Source organism: Macaca fascicularis, chromosome 2 (genome assembly GCF_037993035.2).
Source record: "Macaca fascicularis isolate 582-1 chromosome 2, T2T-MFA8v1.1".
In the NCBI taxonomy this organism is placed as follows: domain Eukaryota; kingdom Metazoa; phylum Chordata; class Mammalia; order Primates; family Cercopithecidae; genus Macaca; species Macaca fascicularis.
The window spans coordinates 108,001,794-108,024,986 of NC_088376.1; the positions used below are offsets into that span (position 1 = coordinate 108,001,794).

At 45.2% G+C, this 23,193-nt stretch overlaps 1 protein-coding gene across 1 annotated transcript in view; it reads right to left on the reverse strand.

Annotated features, from left to right (window-relative positions):
- CDCP1 (CUB domain containing protein 1) overlaps positions 1-23,193 on the reverse strand; it is a 62,856-nt gene that overhangs the window by 20,276 nt on the left and 19,387 nt on the right. The window contains exons 2-4 of the mRNA XM_005546873.4: positions 13,203-13,412; positions 8,765-9,127; positions 7,203-7,571 (exon numbers count right to left, since the gene is read on the reverse strand). Coding sequence (XP_005546930.3) covers positions 7,203-7,571; positions 8,765-9,127; positions 13,203-13,412 — 942 coding nt within the window. The remainder of the gene's footprint in view (positions 1-7,202; positions 7,572-8,764; positions 9,128-13,202; positions 13,413-23,193) is intronic.

Here is a 23,193-nt window from a genome sequence, read left to right on the forward strand (position 1 = left end):
TGTCTCTACTAAAAAAAAAAAAATTATTATTGTTATTTTGAGACATTTTCACTCTGTCAACTCTGTCACCCAGGCTGGAGTTCATGGCTCACTGCAGCCTCCGCCTCCTGGGCCCGAGTGATTCTCCCACTTCAGTCTCCCAAGTAGCTGGGACCACTCCCTAGTAGCGCATGCCACCACACCCAGCTATTTTTTGTAGAGACAGGGTTTTGCCATGTTGCCCAGGCTTGTCTCAAACTCCTTTGGGCTCAACCAAATGTGCCTGCCTCGGCCTCCCAAAGTGTTGGGATTACAGGCGTGAGCCACCACACCTGGATTTTTTTTTTTTTTTTTTTTACAAATAAATTACACATAATAAAATACACGGATCTTAAGTGTTCAGTGTGATGAATTTGTACAATTTTTTAATATCCATTGTATCGATCACCCAAAGAAAGATCTAGAACATTCTTATCATCTGAGAGTTTCCTTTGTGCTCTTTTCTAGTCAGTTTCCCCCAACTTCCCATCCCCTAAAAGGCAAGCATTTTCTCATTTCTATCACTGCAGATTCTGGCTGCCCTGGAACTTCACAGAAATGGAATTGTACAGTACATACTCTTTTGTCTATGGCTTTTTTTCTCTCCACAGAATGATGTTTTTAGGGTTCATCCATGTTGTTCTGGATATCGGTCATCCTTTCCCTTGTTATTCCTGAGCAGTACTCCATGAATGAGCATATCACATTTGTTTATCCATTCTTCTATTGGTGATTTAGATTGTTTTCAGTTTTTGACTTTTATGGATAAGACTGCTATGAATATCCTTTTACAAGTGTTTCAGTAGACACATAGTTTCCTTTCTCTTGAGTAAATACCTAGGTGGGTCATAGGTAGGCACTATGCTTTGAATATGGCTTTTCCCCACCCAAATTCATATTGAGGTGTGGTCGGTCCCCAGTGGGGCAATGTTGGGAGGTGGTGCCTTTAAGAGGTGATTAGGTTGTTAAAATAGATTAATCTCTTTCTCACAAGACTAGGTTAGTTCCATGGGAGTGGATTAGTTTTCACAAGAGTGGGCTGCTATAAAGCTAGGCTGCCTGTCATGTTTTCATCTTTTTCACATGTGCCCGCTTCCCTTGCCACTCCTCTGCTACATTATGGCACAGCAAGAGGCTCTCATCAGAAGCTGAGCAGATGCTGGTGCCATGCTTCTTGGACTTTCCAGTCACCAGAATCGTGAGCCGAATAAACCTCTTTTCTTTATAAATTACCTAGTCTCAGGTATTCTGTTATGGCAACACTAAATGGACTATGAGAGTAGGTATAAGTTTAACTTCATAAGAATCTGCCAGCCAATTCTCCCAGGTGGTCATACCATTTGACACTCCCACGAGCACTCCATAAGAGCTCTGTTGCCCTCCATTCTCACCATCATTTGATGTTCTCAGCCTTTCTTGTTTTAGCTATTCCAGTGGGTGTGAAATGCTATTGTGGTTTTACAGTTTATGCTTCTTTTGAAAATTTTTGTATAATAATCAGGTGGACTGTGGTGAGACACCTCATGTCCCAGCTAAAACAGAAGTGCAGTTTATTGATTCTGGGGGCAAGACAGACCTCCTGTTATGAGGAGGCTCTCTGTAATAATCACACTTCACTCCACTTTCTATTTTGCATTTGCACCTCATTCATTAGTCATTTTACACATGTTCTTTCCACATTTCTTTTGGTTGGATCTCAAAATAACCTGAGGAACCTGAGGGGTAGACGCAGTTAATTTCCCTGCTGCCTACAGAATGTTTTCATATGTGGCTTCAGCAGGCAAAACAGGGTGGAAATATGCAGCCTTCGCCTCTCATAGATGGGTGTTTTAAATGTAAAATTACCTATTAACATTCATAAATCTATGGAAAGACAAGACAGATCTTTACTCAGTGTGTTCTGTGTGCTTTGACAAGTTGCCTTATCTTACCCTCACAACATGGGGGGAAGGAGGAATGACTATTGTTATTTTACAGCTGAGAAGGTTGCAAATTAACCGCTCAATGTTCCCTAATAAAGGGGCAGATCTGTGATCTGGACACAGTTTCCTGCCTTGAAAGAATCCCATAGTTTTTCCACAACATTGCAGATGCCTTCATATAAAAAACATTTGAGGCCGGGCATGTGGCTCACACCTGTAATCCTGGCACTTTGGGAGGCTGAGGCGGGCAGATCACCTGAGGTCAGGAGTTTGAGACTAGCCTGACCAACATGGAGAAACCCCATCTCTACTGAAAATACAAAATTGGCTGGGCGTGGTGGTGCATGCCTGTAATCCCAGCTACTCAGGAGGCTGAGGCAGGAGAATCGCTTGAACCCAGGAGGCACAGGTTGTGGTGAGCTGAGATCGTGCCATTGCACTCCAGCCTGGGCAATAGGAGCAAAACTCCATCTCAAAAAACAAACAAATAAACAAACAAAAACATTTGAGCCTGACATTTAACGCCCAACCCCCACCAAAAGAAAACCCTTCACTATTTAATAGTTATGGACACTGTTTTAAAAGCCACACTGGGGACCTTTGAAGGGATTAGGTTACTGACTGATGTTTCATAAAGGCCCCTAACCATTTTTGTGGTATCTATAGATACACATTTTTTTTTTTTTAATGGACTCCATGGGAATAAGTCAAAGGCCATAATACCTGTCAGCTCTGGCAGGACAAATTCATGGAGCACAAGTTACCCAACAACAACAAAAAACAAGAAGCAAAAACAAATCCAATAATTATTTAAGGTTCCAGGTGGCTTCTGGAGGTTATAAAAGCCAAAAAAGGAGCCATGTATCTGCTTCTACAACCAGCATTTACCCAGAGTGGTTAACAAAGTATCCTGTGTAACACACTGGAAATGCACATCTGCTTTTCATATGTGACTCATGGTCACCCAGAAACCCACCGGTTTTGAAGATAATTGTTTGTTTGGTATATTCAGGAAAGCAAACAGAGTTTCCAAAAGCTAGAAGAGGATGCATAAAACAGTAGGCTAGTAGGCTAGAAGGCTCTCCCTAAACAGCATAATATAGATGGGTAGAATACTGTGTCATAACTCATATAATCATTATCAGCAGGGCCACTTGAACCTTTAGAAATTACACAAAGAGAGAAACAGGCTGCCTGGTGAAAGTGGTAATAACATCAGGCATGACATGGTAATATTGTGCTATCAAAAAAGAAAGGAGAGGGTGCATTGTGGAGCACTTAAAAACAAGATTTGTTTGGTGAACATGAACTGAGCTCTCAGACATCCCTGGTTTGCACATTGTGGGCAGCTGAAGCCATCACTGCTTACAGATGTGGTCACAAATGGCCACATCAGTTATTCCTCAGTTCCTGGGTAATTGTACATGACTCAACTTAAAACACAAGATGTCTGTGGTCAAGCCATGGAAAAATATTCCCTACAGGAGTTCTCTGGGTCTAGTTTGAACCTACCTGATGTTTCTCAGCTACGTAGAGAGAGGACTGATAGTAGATATTTTTATTTTGTTTTTTGGACAATTAGGGTCAAGGTAACATCTGTCTGTTTTTTTTGTAGCCTGGGCCCACTGTGCTCAGGTCCTGCTGTGGATAATGAGGGGTTTGGGCTGGCTGTTGCCTCTTAACAGCTTTCTCCATCCCTGCTGAGGCTCTGGCTTTCTATGGTTGCTCTTTGGCTTGAGAAGGTCTTGAAGCTCTGCCTTTGTTCTTATTTCTGATGCTCTTCTCCTTGTCTGCAACACCCCAAGCAGCTGCTCCCATGGGTACCCCACTTCACTGTATCTGCCTTGCCCCTTCAGATGGGCTGTGGATTCTTATGGCACATCTGGCTCTTAAGCCACTTTGGACAAGATGCTGACTCCTGAGATTGGTGCAACATGGATTTATGCAGGGCCTGGAATGTACCAGAAGCTGTGGTGGGAATAGAAAGAGCAATAAGATAAGATTCTTGACTGGAGGAGTTTGGTGAGATGTAGACACGGGGACAGATAAACCCATGTTGTGTGAAGAATGCAAACCACCCATGTGTGTACTCCTGGGGTAGTGGCTTTGGTCTGGGTAGTTGTTCCCCTGCTTCTGGGGACAAAGGAAGGTCAAGTTAGGGCAAAGCCTGGGTAGGACTTAGAGAGGTGCAGCAGTGAAGGAGTCGAGGGGGAGACTAGCCCCAAGAGGTTTCCTCTAGCACTCACAGGAGAAGCAAGGGCAGACGCTCTGACCCAAAACTCAGTCCCCTCTCCCAGCTTCTTTCTCAGTTCCAAGGCTAAGAAAGCAGGAGCAGCACATAGAGCTCTTCTAGCAGTCATGAGTGGCATACACCGTCAGCATAGATGGGGCCTCCTGCGCAGCCTGAGAAGGGCCAGACTCCGCCCAGTCTCCCCTTGGTATTCCTACCAGCCTGCGGTCCTTCCACCTTCACCATACACCATTGGAACTCCCTCCATGAGTGATTTGCTGCATCCTACCAGTCATCTCTGGGCCACAGCCTAATCTCTTTGTTTGGACAAGTGTTGTGTCTTTCTTTTCTTCTCTCTCTTTCTCTCTTTCTTTCTCTCTCTTTCTTTCTTTCTTTTCTTTTCTTTTTTTTTTTAAGACAGAGTCTTGCTCTATTGCCCAGGTTGGAGTGCGGTGTGGCCCAATCTCAGCTCACCACAACCTCCGCCTCCCGCGTTCAAGCGATTCTCCTGACTCAGCCTCCTGAGTAGCTGGGACTACAGACATCTGCCACCACGCCCGGCTAATTTTTTGTATTTTTAGTAGAGACGGGGTTTCACCATATTGGCCAGGCTGGTCTCAAACTCCTGACCTTATGAGCTGCCCACCTTGGCCTCCAAAAATGCTGGGATTGCAGTCGTGAGCCACCGCGCCCGGCCCGTGTTGTGTCTTTTCTAACCCTGCATGCCTGCCTTGACTTAGAACCCTGCAGGAAACATTTAAAGAGCGCTCACTACCTGCCAGGCACTGTACTACCTCACACTGTCCTCACAACACCCCGATGAGGACAGTCTTACCACTTCCACTTTACAGATGAGCAACTGGGTCACAAAGAGGTGAAGTGACTTGCTCATGGTCAAAGTAAGTGGGGGAACCAGATTCAAATCCACGCAGGCCAACTCCAGGTCATTCCCCTTAACCATGGGGCTATGCTGCCTGCAGTACAAGCTGCCCACAACAAACTTAGCGAATGAGAGAGAATAAAGAATGGGAGCTGGGAGTGGTGGCTCACACCTGTAATCCCAGCACTTTGGGAGGCCGAGGCAGGCAGATCACTTGAGGCCAGGAGTTCAAGACCAGCCTGGCCAACATGGTGAAACCCCATCTCTACTAAAAATACAAAAAATTAGTTGGGTGTGGTAGCAGGCGCCTGTAATCCCAGCTACTCAAGAAGCTGAGACAGGAGAATCACTTGAACCCAGGAGGTGGTGGTTGCAGTCAGCTAAGAGCCAAGGTCATACCACTGCACTCCAGCCTGGGTGACAGAGCAAGACTGCCTAAAAAAAAGAGAATGGGTCAGACAAACGTAGGGGCACAGGACTGGTTTCCTTGGGCTAGCCCTTGAAATTTAGGGTCCACATGGGGGTTCAGAAGATTGAGATGAAGCTGCCCAGAGATCAGAGTTCTCAGGCAGTCCAGCCCAACCTAAGTTTATCCCCAAAGGTATTTCTGCCACCAAGTCCACTCACTCCTCTAGAAACAGTGCAAAGTTAGAGGCCTTGACACCGCTAAACACCTCTCAATGGCAGTTACTGCCCTTTAATCTCAGCGCTAAATCCATATCCTTCTTGACACTGTTTATAGCATGTTTAACAATTTGATTAGTTTTAGAAATCAACCCAGCTGATGTTACAGTTAACAGAATTAATCTGAGCTTCTAAGCAGCATTCCACCATGACCATGGCTGGTCTGGGACTCCTGACCTCAAGTGATTTGCCTGCCTTGGTCTCTTGCCAAAGTTCTGGGATTACAGGTGTGAGCCACCGTGCCTGGCCCCATGTATACATATCTATACATACATATACATACATACATATGGACGTTTCCAGGGCAGCACCAGTTGGGCAATCCCTCTAGTGGATCCCACACTGCCATTTTTCTGATGCTTATCAGCCCTACAAAAATCAGCAGCATGCCACTCCACACTCCCACTTAATTTTTCTGGCTGGCTCTGCCTACTTCCTAGAAGTAAATAATAGTAAAAGCAACAATGAGAATCAGCGCTCTGGACAGTGCCCATCCTCAGCACACATCAGACATGTCCTGGTTCAAGACCACTTGCCACAACTCACTCCTTCACATCATACATGAGCCCCAGGAAGAGCCACTCTGAGTTCATTTTGTATCTTTTATCTCAAAATCTGTACTACACCCCTCAGGGCCAAGACTGGGGTGAGGCAAGCCAGGCACCCAGGGAGCAAAGTTTAAGGAGGTGCTCACTCTCAGGGGCTGACCTTGCAGTTACACAACCCCGGGAGTGGGTACCTCCTCAAATATTGCACCCTGGGCACTTTGCCTCACCCTCGTCCTGGCCTTAACTCCGCTCCTCTATGTTCATGGCATCTCAGCAACATTTGTGGAATGATGTCCAACCTAATTCTCATCACCTTAACTGGGCTTCAGTATGGGCCAGAGCACAGGCTCAGGGCTCAGAGCTTGCTCTGCTCTTGACAAGCTGTGTGATGTCAGGCCAGTTCCATAACCTCTCTGAACTTTCTGGTTTCTCATTAGTAAATGAAGATAATTCCCACCTCCCCTACAGAGTTGCAATAAAGATTAGCTGAGATTGTGTAAGTGGCACGCTTAACCCAAGATGACATGCAGAGTATGTGTCCATAGTAGGGGAGCTGAGCCATAAAACTGTAAGTTCCCATCATCATTGCTGATGGTGCGGGTACATCCTCATTCACATTGCGGGGTCAAGACATAAGATCTAGAACATGACCTTTCAATGCCTTGGTTAAAAACAATTTAGCATCTTGAATGCAAGATTGCTTTTTATTGTGCTGAAATGGAACTACATACCAGGTGTTCACCAACGAGCCTGTCTTACTGCCTAGCAACCCACTTCCTGAAACTCTTCCCGGGTCCAGAGTCTAAGTGTTTCAGAAGCCACAGGCGAGAAACAGGAAGGGAGCCTCATCCCAGGCGGACTACCCAGGAAACAGCGAAGGTGCTGGAGGAGGAAGAAAAAGGAAAGTAGGGCTCACTCACTGCTTTCATTTTGTGGATGTTGGACCAAAACTTGGAACTGCAGCCGGAGGATCCCTGGGTTTTGGGCATCTTGGTCACAGCCTTGCAGGGAGAGGTTGAAGTTCCCCGCCATGTTCCCAGGCTGCTTGTCCTCCAGCTTGAACACCTCGGGGTTGGTGGTGGAGCCCGGGATGTAGTACTCAACCCGCTCCTCCTTCCTCTCGCAGTTGGAGAGGTTGAAGTTGAGGAAGGAGACGCTGGCCCGCAGGTGTGCAGGAATGACAAACTGCCACGTCATGAGCTCATCCTCAGGGAAGCCTTCTGGGTAGTTGGCAGACATCAGGGTTGCTGAGCCTTCACCCTCAAACACAGACTCGATGATGCACAGACCTATTGGGAGTGGAACCCAAACCAGAAAGAATAGGGGGCAATTAGACCCCATCCTGGTTGTCTGCAGCCGAGGGGTGGGGATACAGGAAAAATGACTGCTCAGATCCTGAGCAGAGGGTCTGGATACGGTATATTTGGACTCAAGGCAGAGATTGGGAATGCAGACACATCGGTGGTGTGCGAGTAAATATTTAATAAGTGGTCCAGTGGTAAAGGGGAAAGCCCTGACTTATAGCATCTGCACACTTCCATAATGGATGTAAATACTCCCACCATGGCTGATTTCAAACTACCAACACCAGGTGACTGAATGTGGAGTTGGGTAGTAGCACACCTTTATGTTATTCCCTCTATACAGATACGATGATACAAATAACCCTGACAGCACAGGCAACATTAAAATAATTAGGAAGTGATGAGTGTTGAGTATTTATTATCTTTGTTTTTAAAATAATTTAATCATAAGTTAATTTAATTTTATTTTTTATAACGGATCTGTTTCACACAGCTCACAAAACGCCTGAACACTTAACAGTCAGCTCTCTGCCAGGCACAGTGGCTCATGCCTGTAATCCTAGTACTGTGGGAGGCCAAGGCAGCAGGATCACCTGAGGTCTGGAGTTCAAGACCAGCCTGGCCAACATGGTGAAATCCTGTCTCTAATAAAAATACAAAAATTAGCTGGGCGTGGTGGCGCATGCCTGTAGGAGAGCTGCTTGAACCTGGAGGTAGAGATTGCAGTGAGCCAAGACAGTGCCACTACACTCCAGCCTGAGCAACAGAGCGAGACTCTGTCTCAAAATAAACAAAAACAAAAAACAGCTTTGATGAGCCAGTGTGAGTGAGCTCTGCACATCACTGATACGTTTACAGAAAATGTGAAAGAGATGGAAGACAAAGAAGTTAGAAATGAAGCAATCAAGGTGGGTCTGTGAACCAATCCTTTATCATTTTTTTGAAAACAAGTATCACATGCAAAAAGGATAAAGAGAATCACCCCGTTTGTTTAACAGAGAAGAGGGGGTTCACACTAGGAATGAGTGACCCATGTCATTTATAGAAGAGCAGGATCTTCCTTTATGGTATTTAGATCGAGTCTTAGAGATTTGCTGACATTTGGCCATTTCTGACCTAGAACAATGATGATTTTGTGTGTTTTAATCTAATCAGAGAGTGGGGAGGGGCTTGCTCACGTTTTATAGATGAGCGGTTTGCAATGCTGAAGCCGGAGACATTTCTGGGGTGGAACCATGGTAGGTGTAAGGCCATTTTCACTCCTTCTTGCATCTTGATCCGGGACACAGTGCCATTGCTGCAGAAGGTTCCGATCCTGACCACGGTGGCATCGATTCGGCCACTGATGGAGTAAGTGACTCCATCTGGGCAGCTCTCACCTGGACCAATCTGCCTCAGGCGAGGGATGGAAAACTGCAGCTCTAAACCGATGCTCTTATGGGCTTTGACGTCCCAGATGAAAGTTCTGTTGAGGGTAGGCAACAATGATGTTGAGGGCTGAAGCTGAACCTCCCCAAAAGGACATGGGCCCGACATACAGTCTGAAAAACAGTCACAAAAGCAATTTTGATCACAGATGCTCCAAGGCCCCACACCACTCCTCCTCCACCACTCAGCCCCCTGTAGTAGACTCTCTGGGGCTCTGCTCAGGTGGCCTTTACCAGGCAGGGGCACCCAGGCTCCAGGTTCTGTGAGTCTTAGTGGCCAATGGCTCACAGATATACAGATATACTCTCCTTCAGGGAAGTTCCTCAGCTGGGGGGAGCTGCCTTGAACCAGAAAAGCCTGAGAGGTGTTGCAGCCCCTCACGCCCATCCCAAGGGAGAGGTGCTGTCTATAGTCAATAATGGCCTCCTGCAGGAATTAAAAAGTCTGACCTCTTTGCTTCAAGTGAAATAACCTGGGTATGCCATTCATACTCTGGAGCCCCCATGGGGTCAGGCTGAGGCTACCCTTCAGCTAAAACCACATCTAAACTCAGCTACATGCCCTGCTCTATCCTGCTTTCTTCACTTCTGAGACCACTTTCTTGATCAATGACTTAAACAAAAAATCCCTGTCTCAGGCTCTGCTTCCAGGTCACCAGACTTGAGACATCTCTTAACTACTGTGATTTCCAGATTAAGTTCCTGGGGTCCAGTGGGTGAAGCCAGAAGGAGAGCATTTGCAGCAGAGTCTATGCTTTGGGATCTCCTACTTCTCCTGTACTGAGAGAGTCACGATTTCACAATTTGTAGAGCACAGTGCCAAGAACCATCCTTTAAAACTGGTTTTCCCATCAACACATTCATCAACATAGCGAATACATTCTGAACGTGCAACTCCGCTGGACGGCTGGAACCTGGCGGCGCCATTTCTCTTCCTGTGCTGCTTTAATGCTGGTATTTTATAACCACTGCAGTTGAATTTCTTTTTTTAAGGCTAACAGCTAATGACATCCTTTGATATATTTGTTTCCTAAGCCTTTTAAAACAAGGCAAGAAACATTGTCATCAAGGAGGAAACAAGAGGAAGGCGAGGGGAAGAAATAGAAAGTAGGCAATGTAACATCAAGGTTTTGTTGTCTTGAGCAGGGGGCATCTGAAAGGTGTGAGGGACTCCGGCCTCCGTAACAATAATTTGTGAATCTTTACTGCTGTTCTATTGGGGTATTTGAAAGTACTGTCCACTCAAAATAGAATTATGGAGAATTTCAGATCAGTCTTAGATGTCTGAGGTCATCCAGACCTCTGATTTTTGCAAAGCAGTCATGGATCCAGGTGACTTGGGCTGGCACTTGCAGCAAGTACATGGCAATCCCAGATCCCAGGACGAAAGCTCAGGCTGTGTTTGGTTAACTTTTTCTTGTCAATGCACTATGCTGTCTAACCAATAACACAGGGTTAGATAACATGGTGACTAAGGTGACTAAAATTAGACTTTGCATGTTGGTAAAGGTAGTACCTATTTTAGGACCTCATGGAAACTTCGATGTTTATATCAAGCCACCTCTTTCTTTCAAAAGCTGGCCTCAAGTGATTTTCCACTCACACCTCCAGTGTGCCCAGGGCAACATCAGTTGGCTCTGGCTAGGTTCTGTACTCTTGTGGGAACACTTAACTCTAGTAAGGCAGTGACTCTTAGCTCTGGTTCTACCTACAACTCACCTGCGGGCAATTTAAAAACTACACATGGGCCATCCCAGGGATTCTGATTTAATTCTATAGCAAAATCTGGAGTCAAAAAGCCCCATCTGCCAACCTCAGCTCTGTCACCAGCCCTGTGACACTGCAAGATCAGGTTATGAAAGCAATTTTTCATGTGATGCTAAGAGCTTTGTTTTTTAGGATGAATGCACAGGTAAGAGTAGTCGAAATGAGCGGCATGTCTCGGAATCTTCTCCTGTACTCTGTCTGGTGCAAACATTTTGAATAACTAAAAAGATTCCTGTCCAGAGGATGGAGAAGTATTATTTCTGAAGTGATTCACAACTCATTTTTCCCAGCAGAGTTCTACTTTCATTAACTCTTTTTTCTTCTTTTTTTTTTTTCTTTTTGGAGATGGAGTCTTGCTCTGTCACCCAAGCTGCAATGCAGTGGCACCATCTTGGCTCACTGCAATCTGTCTCCCAGGTTCAAGTGATCCTCCTGCCTCAGCCTCCCAAGTAGCTGAAACTATAGGCATGTGCCACCATGCCTGGGTAATTTTTTTTTTTTTTTTTGTATTTTTAGTAGAGATGGGGTTTCACTATGTTGGCCAGGCTGGTCTTGAACTCCTGACCTTAGGTGATCCACCTGCCTCGGCCTCCCAGAGTGCTGGGATTACAGGCACGACCCACCACGCCCAGCCAACTTTCATTAACTCTCATGGAACTATTCAAGAAGAGATGAGAACAGAGATGTCAAATTTTATCTGATGTTTCAGAATGACTGTTCAGAGAAGGCAATGAGGGGCAGGCAGGCGGACCACTGGACCTGATTCAGTGTCTAGATTTATTATGTTAGAAATGGATATTTTCATACGTTGTGAGCATGGGTTTTTACTACATAGTAAGCCATGTGGGCATCCTAGGATTGAGAGACCAATTGCATTCAAAGGGTTGACTTGTGAAATGTGTCATTTGTTACATTTTTCCTTTTTCAAAGTGGAAGTCACTTTACTGGTTCAACTGATTATAAAAGTAATGTATAGTTGTTTTAAAAACAAACAAAAAGACAAGTAGGTGTGGTGGTGTGTGCCCAGCTACCCCAGAGGCTGAGGTGGGAGGATCACCTGAGCCCAGGAGGTTTGAGGCTACAGTGAGCTGTGGTCACCACTGCACTCCAGCCTGGGTGACAGAAAAAAAAAAAAAGGGTGGGGTGGGGTGGGGTGGGGCAGGGAAGTACAGAAAAGTATAAAGAAGAAAATATCACCTGTTCCCCTCTGCTATCCCCTATAGAGCAGTATAAAGTTAGAATTTTGGAGTTTTGGAGTTTATCCTTCAGACTTTGGGTTCTGTATGATTGTGTGTACATGTTTGTGTGCATGTATGTAAGTGTGCATATGCACATGTGTGTATTTAATGGAGTAGCATCAAACTATATAAACCATTGTCCTATTATAAGCTGCATTGTTTTTAATGGAACAAAACTATTTTGGGCATCTTTCTATGTCAAATACACAAACTTACTTCATTCTCTTAGTAGCAACACACCATTCCACTGGTTTCTTAAATACATCAACTTTCTGTTTAGTTCTGTAAAAGCTTCATTAAAATTTTAATTATAATTGACTTAAATTGATAAATTAATATAGGGGAGAATTTACACTTAAAAATACGTAGTTTTTCTTTTTTTAAAATTTTTTTTGAGACAAAGTTTTACTCTGTCACCCAGGCTGGAGTGCAATGGCATGATCTTGGCTCACTGCAACCTCTGCCTCCCAGGTTTGAGTGATTCTCCCACCTGAGCCTCCCGAGTAGCTGGGACTACAGGCACGCGCCATCACGCCCGGCTAATTTTTGTATTTTTAGTAGAGATGGGGTTTCACTGTGTTGGCCAGGCTGGTCTTGATGCCCAGTTAATTTTTGTATTTTTAGTAGAGACGGGGTTTCACTGTGTTGGCCAGGTTGGTCTTGAACTCCTGACCTCAGGAGATCCACCTACCTCAGCCTCCTCAGTGCTGGGATTACAGGTGTGAACCACCACGCCCGGCCTCTCCTCAACCTTCTGATTCTTTTGTCTTCCATATCAGCCAGATGTTTTTAACACACAAGACGAGCATCACAGACCTGAAGATCTGTAGCTTGTGGGCTTCCGTAGTGCTGCCTGAAGAGCCCATGTGCACAGTGGCTAAGTGCAAAGACTCGAAAGCCAGAGTACCTGGGTTCTTCTCCTGAGCTGCTGCTTACTAGCTGTGCCCACTTAGGCAAGTTCCTCTCTCTGTGAACTTCTCATAGGGCTGTTTTAAAGATTAAACAAATTAAGCTGTGTAAAGCATTTAGAACCCTAACTGGCCACATCGGAGCTAAATTAACTGCAGAGTTTCAGAATAGATCTTACCTCTCTAGCATTAGAGACTGACTTAGCACAGGAAAGACAGGAGGGAGGTGTAGACATTTAAAAGACATTGTCAAACAGCTCACGAGTGCCTACTTACCAATATTTTTCTGGATCTCTATGACAAAGTGATTCTCAGGACTCTGGCAGCTAAAGGTAAAGAGTATTCTTTCTCCAGGCTTGATGGACAACATGGTTGTATGTCTTTTAGAAATGACGATGTAACAGGGTTTTGCCAGCAGAGTCGGGGTCCCCAGCTTTATAAGAACTGTAATGTTGCTTTCTCGTGGCAGAGCAATCTCAAAAGCTTCTGAAGGAAGGAAGGAAGGAAAATGAAGTGAGCAGGATGATTTAGGTCTGCAAACTGCTGTGGCCCCCGACCCCAGTCTGATTTAGAGAGGATGCCTTCTCTGACCACTTTGTTCTTTCCCTCCTTTTCTGAGAAGGAGGATGGTACAAAATGACAGTCCTGACCTTAGCAATCAAAAAGAACCATGACGCTGCCGGCTGGTCACTGACGTGTGTTTCTTGTTTGCGCTATCAATTTTGCTACAAATTGAAAACAGTATACTGCGTTCTAGATGTCTTGAGCAGTATGCTGTTAGATATCCCATCTGAGCAGTATTAAATGACAACCAGAGTAACCACCACACCTTTTCTCAACATGACTGTAGAACAACGTCTACACACAGAAACCATCCGTCATAGGGAGACACATTTGTCTGCAAAGGGCTGCTGTCCCTTGACCTGGGTGCTTTATATGCCCAGCACATACATACATACGTATGTACGTACGGTAGTGGGGGCTAGAAAAACATTAGCAGAAATTAGATATAATCATATTGTATCGATGAACTCAGAAAGTTAGAGCAAAACAATGCTATTATCTCAGATTGGGGTTTAGTAAAAACACCTGAGCAAACAATATCAAGCAAGTGAGGTGGGGGTTGATTATTAAACAGAATTGTACAAATGTCAGGGTAGGGCTCTGGTTCACAAACAAGCTTAATCTCCTTCCCATTTGCTTTGCTTGATCGATTAAGTGCTCTTAAACCAAGAAGGGAGAGCCACTTTCTCCTTAGCAGCCACTGCCTCTGCCCTATCTTGGATTCTGATTCTGAGTCTCTGGGCAGCTGATGGCCTGGGAACAGCGGGTGATGGGAGGATCCTCTGTAGGTGAATCCTGTGGAGGGAGCCTAGGGGCTCACAGTGCCTCTGTAGTACCATGTTCTGGTACAAACAGCTGGTCGGGATCTGTTATCGTGCTGGCACACAAATGGTGCTTGATAAGCAGTTGGTGAATGAATAGCAATCTAATCAGAAGCTTTTGTTTCCCATCTATTCTTTTTTCCCTCTTTAAAAATTTATTTTTAAAAAATCAATCTTATTGACAGTAATTTACACACATTAAAAAGGACCCACTCATTTTAAGAGTTTTGACAAATGTATACACTCATGTGACCACCACAATCAAGATATACAAATATTTTCCTCACCCTCAAAAGTTCCCTTAGTGCCCCTCTGCAGTCGACCTCCACTCTAAGTCCTCGAAAACTGTCAATTAGTTTGTCCTGCTCTGGAACAAATGCAAATGGAAGCCTGTAGTACTTTCCCTTTTGTAGCTGGCTGCTTCTGCTCAGTATGCTTGTGAGATTCACCCACGCTGCTGCATGGGACAGTTGTGTCCTCCTTTTCATTGCTGAGTACTATTCCATTGACAGACTAGGCCATGATTTATTTATCCATGCACCTACTGATTGACATCTGAGTCCTCTTCAGTGTTGGACCAGCCATGCACTATAATTTTACCGTAACTGCTAGCCTGCACAAGACTGGATGGACTTCTGCCAGCCGCCATGAGTGAGCATGCTGTATTCCCACAGCTCAGCAGCTGTATGTGATCACACATGTGGATTTCTGTCACCCTCCTCTTGTGCCTCTCTCTCTATCCTACACTCTGCTCCAGCCCCGCTGGCCAGCTGCTCCTTACATAGTATGGAAATTGATCTCCCAACCTGTGATATGAGTGATATGAACTGTAAATATTTCCCCCAGTTTATCATTTGCCTTTTGACCTCACTTAGAATGGTTTTTCAGGTGCGAACTTTGGGCCTCTGTTCTTTCATTGTAAAATGAAGGGGTGGGGCTAGAATAACTCTACACTCCCTGCCGGCTCTGAGTCTATGACCAGTACCTGAGTAAGTAGGAAGCGACTTTGTAACTGGAAGCATTCCCAACTACTGCTCAGAAGTGACATGTCTCTCTGGGCACTAGGGCACCGTCATGGACAGTTTTATGACTGCAAGAATGCTTAAGTTTCCATTTTTGGAGCAAAACTTCTTGTCTTTCTGGCTTCTGCGTGTAACCCTCTCCACCTTAATCGCTGTGTTCAGGCCACCTTTGCCTTCTTTCTTGAACACACCAACCTCTTTCCCACCTCAGGGCCTTTGCACGTGCTGGTCCTGACACCAAAAGTGCTTTCTCTAGAAAAAGCTGGCTCCTTTTTGTCATTCCGGTCTTAGCACAAAGGTCGCATTTTCCGAGAGGCCTTCCCTGACCAGACCTAAAATGCTCCTCCCCTCACTACCTCAGTCCTCCTGAATCCTGTGCTTCATGTCCGTGAGCTCCTACAGGAGGCGGCAGGAACTTGCCTGTATTTTTTAGTGGTAGCCCCAGGACCTAGACAGTGCCTGATCCCCACGAGGAGGCAAAACATTTCAAGCCCCAAAACAGCTCCATATAAAACTATTAGTCCCTGTGTTCTTGTCTTCACTGCATTTAATTTCTCATAGACATACCACCATTCCCATATTTTACTTTGGGCTAATAAATCCCGGCAAGAACAAGGAACTATGAATCTTTTAATTAATAGCTTGAGAGAGAATACATTCTCCGAGGCAGAAGTTTTATTTACTCAAATGCTTGGTCTTCAAGCAGTGTGGTCATTTAGAATCTTCTGAGGCTGAGGAGTTCTTTAAGACGTCAGATTAAAAATGAATCCAGATTTATGTTCAGAAACCCAGTTGCCAGATTTATATCTGAGCTGTATATTACAACACTTGTGTTCTTTTTCTGTAATCATGAAAACGTCTGTGTTATTTGTAAAAAAAATTCTTGGAGCACCCAGTCTCTCCAAGTCGGGCTAATTTACCATCGAGTGAAGCTGAGTCCAATCTGAGGCTACAGCCCGCCTAGCTATGTTACCAATTTCTTTCTCATTCCCATTTCCCCTTCTGTCAGCTTTTTTACCCTTTATTTAAACATTCCTGCCCCCATGATCATTATTTTAAATCAGTGCTAGACACTAAGCAGAGCTGTACTGCCTGAAGCTAGAGATGGGGAGAGGAGATGGAGCACCAGGGGTCCAAGCAGACTGTGTAGGGTGAGGGGACTGTTTTGTATCTTGACTATAGCAGTGATTACACCTTGTATACAAATGCCAAAATTCATCAAACTGTACACTTAAAATTGATGATGTTTATTTTATGTCAGCTATACCTTAATAAAAAGAAAAAAGTGTTCAAAAGATCATGTTTTTACACAAAGTAGGCATGTAATAAATTAATAAAATAATACTCATTACCACAGTTAAAATATGGTTTAATAATAACTGGGGGGGGGCTAGGTATATGTAATATTTTAAATCTCTAGACCAAAGTCGATCTCACCAAAATCTCTCCACTCAGTTCTTCTGTGTTGTTTAGCCAGGTTAGTACCCAAAATAATTCTGGGTATATGGCAAGTTATTCTATTATAATAAAAGCCAAAGAAAAATGTATAATCTCTCTCTCTTTTTTTTGAGATGGAATCTCACTCTGTTGCCCAGGCTGGAGTGCAGTGGCGCAACCTTGGCTCACTGCAACCTCCGCCTTCTGAGCTCAAGCTATTCTCCTGCCTCAGCCTCCTGAGTAGCTGGGACTAAAGGCACGTGCCACCATGCCCAGCTAATTTTTGTATTTTTAGTAGAGATGGGGTTTCACCATGTTGGCCAGGCTGGTCTTGAACTCCTGACCTCAGGTGATCCACCTGCCTCGGCCTCCCAAAGTGCTGGGTTTACAGGCATGAGCCATTGTGACTAGCCAGAAAAATATATAATCTCTTTTAGATTTTTTTTTCTTTTCTTTTCTTTTCTTTTTTTTTTTTTTGAGACAGAGTTACCCTCTGTTGCCCAGGCTGGAGTGCAATGGCGTGATCTTGGCAACCTCCGCCTTTGGGACTCAAGTGATTCTCGTGCCTCAGTCTCCCGAGTAGCTGGGACTACAGGTGTGCCCAAACCTGGCTAATTTTTGTATTCTGTAGTAAAGAGGGGGTTTCACCATGTTGGCCGGGCTGGTCTTGAACTCCTGGCCTCAAGTGATTTGCCCACCTCGGTCTCCCGAAGTGCTGGGATTACAGGTGTGAGCCACCACGCCTGGCCTAGAAATTCATTTTTAAAAGAATTTTGGAAATGATGTATTCATTCAACAAACATTTTCTGGGTTTATAATCTATTCTAGTGACACACTTGGTGCAAATGCCTTAATGATAAAAACAGCCAGAGTCCCTGCCCTTAGGGAATTAATAGCCTAGACTAAGGGCTTACGAATGGTCTGTGATAAAGTTCTAAGCCCCAGTAGGTGTAACAAGGACTCTGGGAATCTGTACTAGTCTATGGTGAGACGTAGGGATTTTTTTTTTTTTTTTGGTCTATGGTGAGAAGTAGGGATTCACTTCTATTTTTTTTCCATATGGAGAGTCCATTGTTCCAACTCTCAGCATTGAATATACCAGTCCCTCCTTCATGAATTACTAATGCTAATTCTGTTGTTTATATTTTTTATTTAGGGTCTAAGTAACCCAGATTTTCATGCAAACTCATTTTGCAATCAAGGAAGATGAAACCTTATGAAGGTTAAATGACTCACTCCTGGTAGATGTTTAACATCTTAATATGTTTCTTTGCCCTGGCTGAGATGATCAACCCAGCACGTTCTACTGTCCAGCTGTAGTTTGTAACTATTCTTTGGTGTACCAGACCAGAGAATTTGGGCTTGAGTAATCCCCACCTGGTGTCCAGCTCATAGTTCAGAGGAAACAACTAAGCTAAAGACACATGATAGGCAAAGCTGAATTTAGCTACCTTTCCATCAGGAGATGACTTATAGGCTCTTTTCTAGGGTCACAGCCAAGGACTCATCATCCACATGGCTGTCATTTTTTTTTTTTTTTTTTTTTTTTTTGAGACGGAGTCTCGCTCTGTCACCCAGGCTGGAGTGCAGTGGCCGGATCTCAGCTCACCGCAAGCTCCGCCTCCCGGGTTTACGCCATTCTCCTGCCTCAGCCTCCCGAGTAGCTGGGACTACAGGCGCCTGCCACCTCGCCCGGCTAAGTTTTTTGTATTTTTAGTAGAGACGGGGTTTCACTGTGTTAGCCAGGATGGTCTCGATCTCCTGACCTCGTGATCTGCCCGTCTCGGCCTCCCAAAGTGCTGGGATTACAGATGGCTGTCATTTTTAATGGTGCCCCCCATCCTAAATGATAAATAAGTTAGCCAGAAGGGGTGAACAGGAGCAAGAAGATAATGATTCAACCTTGTACACACTTGAAATATGGGCTCTCTCCTGACTCCCACCAAGTCTACCACTCTAGAGGCACTTATTTCACTGCAATAGAAACAGTGGTAAAATCCCCACTGCTTAAGTAGAGTAATTTGTCAGCTCATTTGATCACAAATGCTTGGATCACATCTCTTTCTTTTGCCTCCCCAAGAATTTGGTATTTCATTGGTCTAATATTTCAGAAAATCATTACCCAGGTTCAGAGAAACTCAGAAATGCTCCAGATTCTGGTGTGACTTTGAGGTCTTATGGGCTGAAAGACATCCAAGCTTTCACTATAGCAGTGCGTGGGCTCCCGGGCTTGGCGCATTTGGAAAAGCTTACAAGGCACAGGCTTGGGCTCCTGAGTCACACACAGCTCTTTTCTTCAGCTCTCCTGCCTCCTGACCTCTCCTTATTAGGACACCTTTGTGAGTATCTGCTTCACCAGCTCCTTCCTGGGCAGGCAGGGATGGGGGAAGAATTTCCATTTGTTTTAATCATCATTCATGATTCATCATTCATTAATCACCATATCACACATCCCTGTTATTTGTTCTCCCTGCCATTCTATTTCTTTGCAATTCTTGATTCTAGTAAGGGAAACTAATGTAGGGGAGGGAATTCCATGTGATAAACACCAGGAAGTCGTTTTTCTCCCAGATCTGTCAAATACAGTTTAAAAGACTGGCAAAGTACTGGCAACTCATCTAAAATTTGTAGATGAATTGGAACAAGTTGCCTCAATTCTGGGTGTGGTTGCCTATGGGACTTGGCTCTCATTCACTTTCTCCATCCAAGGAAGATGGACTGAGCAGCTCCCAGCCAGTGCTGGGCTCAGCCTGGGCACCAGGAGATACATATTAAGATGCATGGTGCCCTGGAGGAGTGCCCAGGATGCCAAGGGAGGCAGACTCAAACCAAGAAGTTTGTGGCTGATCCGTCACGGCTTGCATGCGAGTCAGGTTCCACTTTTGGCCAAAATAGCCCTGTCCTCTCTTAGGAAGAGGTCACATTGCAGACCAACATTCCACTCTCAACAAGTCCAGCAACTGGTGTTTCCTCCATCCATGGGGCAGATCCCTGCTTTTCAGACTGAGCATCAGGTAAGTCATAATTTGCTTTTAGGGGCCAGGTTTGCAAAATATATTTCATTAAATTGTGGATGTGCACACCATGAGAGCCTCAGGATGTCCAGCAGACTGGCAAATGTATACCCTACCTCATATCCACCCCGAGGGGACACACACACCATTGAAATGATTTCTCCCAACCTTTATTCCCTGCAGGGAGCAAGTGTTGAATTCACATACATTGAATGTACATTTGCTTGTCTACCTGTTCATTAGACCCAGATAGTAATTTTGGGACACCAGGGAAGTTCAAGGTACTCTGAAGACATTGAGGGTCTGCTATCAACCACCTGGGGGTGGTGGTCAAGGAAGGCTTCACAGAAGGGGCATGACTTAAGATGGGTCTTAGAGAATGGATATGAGTGTGCCAACCAGGAACAGTGAGATGAGTGTCAGGAAGGATAGATGGAAGGAATAGCAGGTGCAAAGATGCCAAAATATGAAAATCGTGGCTTCCTTGGAGCCACTCTGGAGAGTTTGATTTGGCCAGAGTTTTGTTTGGGTGGGTAGAGGAGGCTGGAGAAGTGGGAAAGGGCTTGGTTGTTGGCCATGGAGTTTGGGCTTCACCCACTGGGACCAGCACACCTCAGCAGCTTGGTGTGGTGGTGAAGAGTACAGATTCTAGAATCAGACTGTTTCTAGGGTCAATTACTGGCTCTACCACTCACCCAGATGTGCCCCCCTTGGGCAAATTCCTTAGCTTCTTGGTGCCTCACTTTCCTCATCTGCAAACAGGATAATAATGAGATTCCTTGTAAGGCCTAAATGAGTTAATACCTACAAAGTGCTTAGAATGGTGCCAGGTGGTCAATCGATATTGGCTGTTAGTATTGTTGATATTATCAATGATAGCATATTACAACTACTACTAGCAGTGATGGGGCACCATTGAAGGGTGTTAAGCAGACAACGATAGCAGCAGTTTGGCTCTGAGTCTAAAGCCTACAGTCCTGTCTGGCTGGGTGGGGACTAGGTAAGGCAGGCAAGGCACCGAACAGGCAAACCTTAAGGAGGCACTCACTGTCAGGGTGGTGCCACTTAAGGAGGCAAGTGTGAGTGCCTCCTTAAATACTGCACACCTTATCTGCCTCACCTAGCCATGGCCCTGGCCCTGATCATTGGCTATTAATAGGCCCTTCTACTTGTTGACTCATGTGACTCCAGCACCTTCACTGAGACTCAGAGAAGTGACCTCACTTCTCCAAGTTTGCTGAGCTCAGGAGGCAACTGGGACATTCTGGTTCAACCCTGGCACCTCTGCAGTCTCCACCCATCCAGGGTACCACACTGAGCTGCCCTCATAGAAGCTGCCAAGGCTGGTCAAGTCACCCAGCAGAAGAGGAGGAACTGCTGCCATTCTTTATTTCCCTTCCTTCCTTCCTTCCTTCCTTCCTTCCTTCCTTCCTTCCTTCCTGCCTGCCTGCCTGCCTGCCTGCCTGCCTCCCTCCCTCCCTCCCTCCCTCCCTCCCTCCCTCCCTCTGTCTCTGTCTGTCTCTCTCTCTTTCTTTTTTTTGTCTACCCTGGAGGTGACAGAAACTGCCATTCTTATTAAGTGAATGCAGTTGTTGGCTGATTCCAAGAAGTAGGGGGTCACCTCCAACAGAATTCATTCTAACAGTCCCTGCTGTGTGAGGGGTGGGGGTGCCAGACTGTCACATCGCCTAACTTGGAGTCTTCCTAGTCCAGTGGACCTGAAGCAGTGAGGCCTAAAGGAATAGAGAGACAACTGGTTTAGACACTCAAAATCCATGTGTCATTGACTTGGCCTGGTCCATTTACAGACTGGTAAATTGAGGTGTAAGTCTTGCCAACAACAGGAAGACCACTGATCTGCCTACCTGGAAATAGTTCATTTCCACCTTCACATAAGAAAGAACTAGAACATGAATTGCCATTTCAAGGGCTAATCATTCTCTCTTGGATGGGAGAAAAACCATTGGAATCTAGACACCAGGCCTGTCTAAATAGCAACAACAACAAACATTTAATGATTCCTTAATACGAGGCAGCCTCCCTGCATATGTTTATAAGTATTTATAAATCCCTACAACCACTCCATAAAGTAGGTTCTAATATTAATCCCCATTATACAGATGAAGAAACTGAGGCTTGGGCAGTTTAAGTAATGTGTCCAGGCATATATGATTAATAAGAGGTAGGGACAAGTTTTGTGCCCCAGCTCAGCTCTGACCGGTGCCCGGGGCATGATAAATGACTATTCAGCAGAGCTAGCCCCACCTGAAGAATTCCATACACAACGAGGAACTTTCTGATGGTGGTGGGTTGTTCTTACCAACAAAGTCAATCAAGGTAGAATAAAGTATTTCCAAGCTGCTGGCTCTCCAGGATATCAAAAGGAAAATATATTTGTTTTAAATGGTCCAACAAGCATACTGCATTACTGCAAATCCTCCTTCATGTCAAAGTAATTTGAAAGTATAGTTGGAATTTAAGCTTAATATTTAAATTCCACAGAATTTGAAATGTTTGTGGCATGGTTGTTCTTTTGTATTGTTCTTTTTTGGCAGTGCCAGGTGTAAGGTTCTAAGAAAGGGAACTGGCATGGTTCTGCTGCTGATGGCTCCACAGCTTCATCAGGTCTGCCCAGGGGGTGTGGGCATGGGAGGTTAATGTGGCCGAGTTGGTGGCAAAAGAAAAGCAGCCATGATTCTAGAACAAAGTACTGAGACTGAAAGGCCAGCGCCAAGTTTTAGCAGAAAAGCATGCTGTAGAAGCCCTGGCCTGCAGGACTCGCTTCTCTAGACAGCTGTCAGTGAGACTCATGGGAAAATCCGATGCAAGCTTGAGTCAATTTCAACCAGGCTTCTTGCTTGGCTTGGCAGGAAATGCTTCTTCCTAAAAGAGACCCCGACCTGTTGTTCTGGGTATCTGGCTATAAAGCCTTCCATCCACTGGTTTGGAAGTCAAGTAGGACCTGCCAAGACCTGCCAATCCCCTTTCCCCACCCCACTCCTTCCACCTTATTCCCATGGCTGGTTTCAGGGAAGAGCCTGTCAAGATAGCAGGGCAAATCTCTCATTCACCTTCTGAGAAGTAAAGAGATGTGAAATGATGGCTGCTTACCACACATCCCTAGAAAGAAGCTGGGGCAAGGTACAGCAGTCAGGCCAAGCTGAGGAAATGCCTTCAGGCTACTGTTGCATGTCTGGAGAAAGGGATGGGTGGCAGGGCAGGTAACCATCCCATTCCCTAACCCTAATGGCAGGTGCACCTCCCAACTAAAGATACTGTGCCACAGGTGGCTACAAGAACTTGCCTGCCATTCTACCATTATAGGCTCTCCAAAGGAAAGGACCACATTAAACACTGCAGTGATCAGTCAACACCCAGGAAGGACTGGACATAGACCCTAGTTATCAGT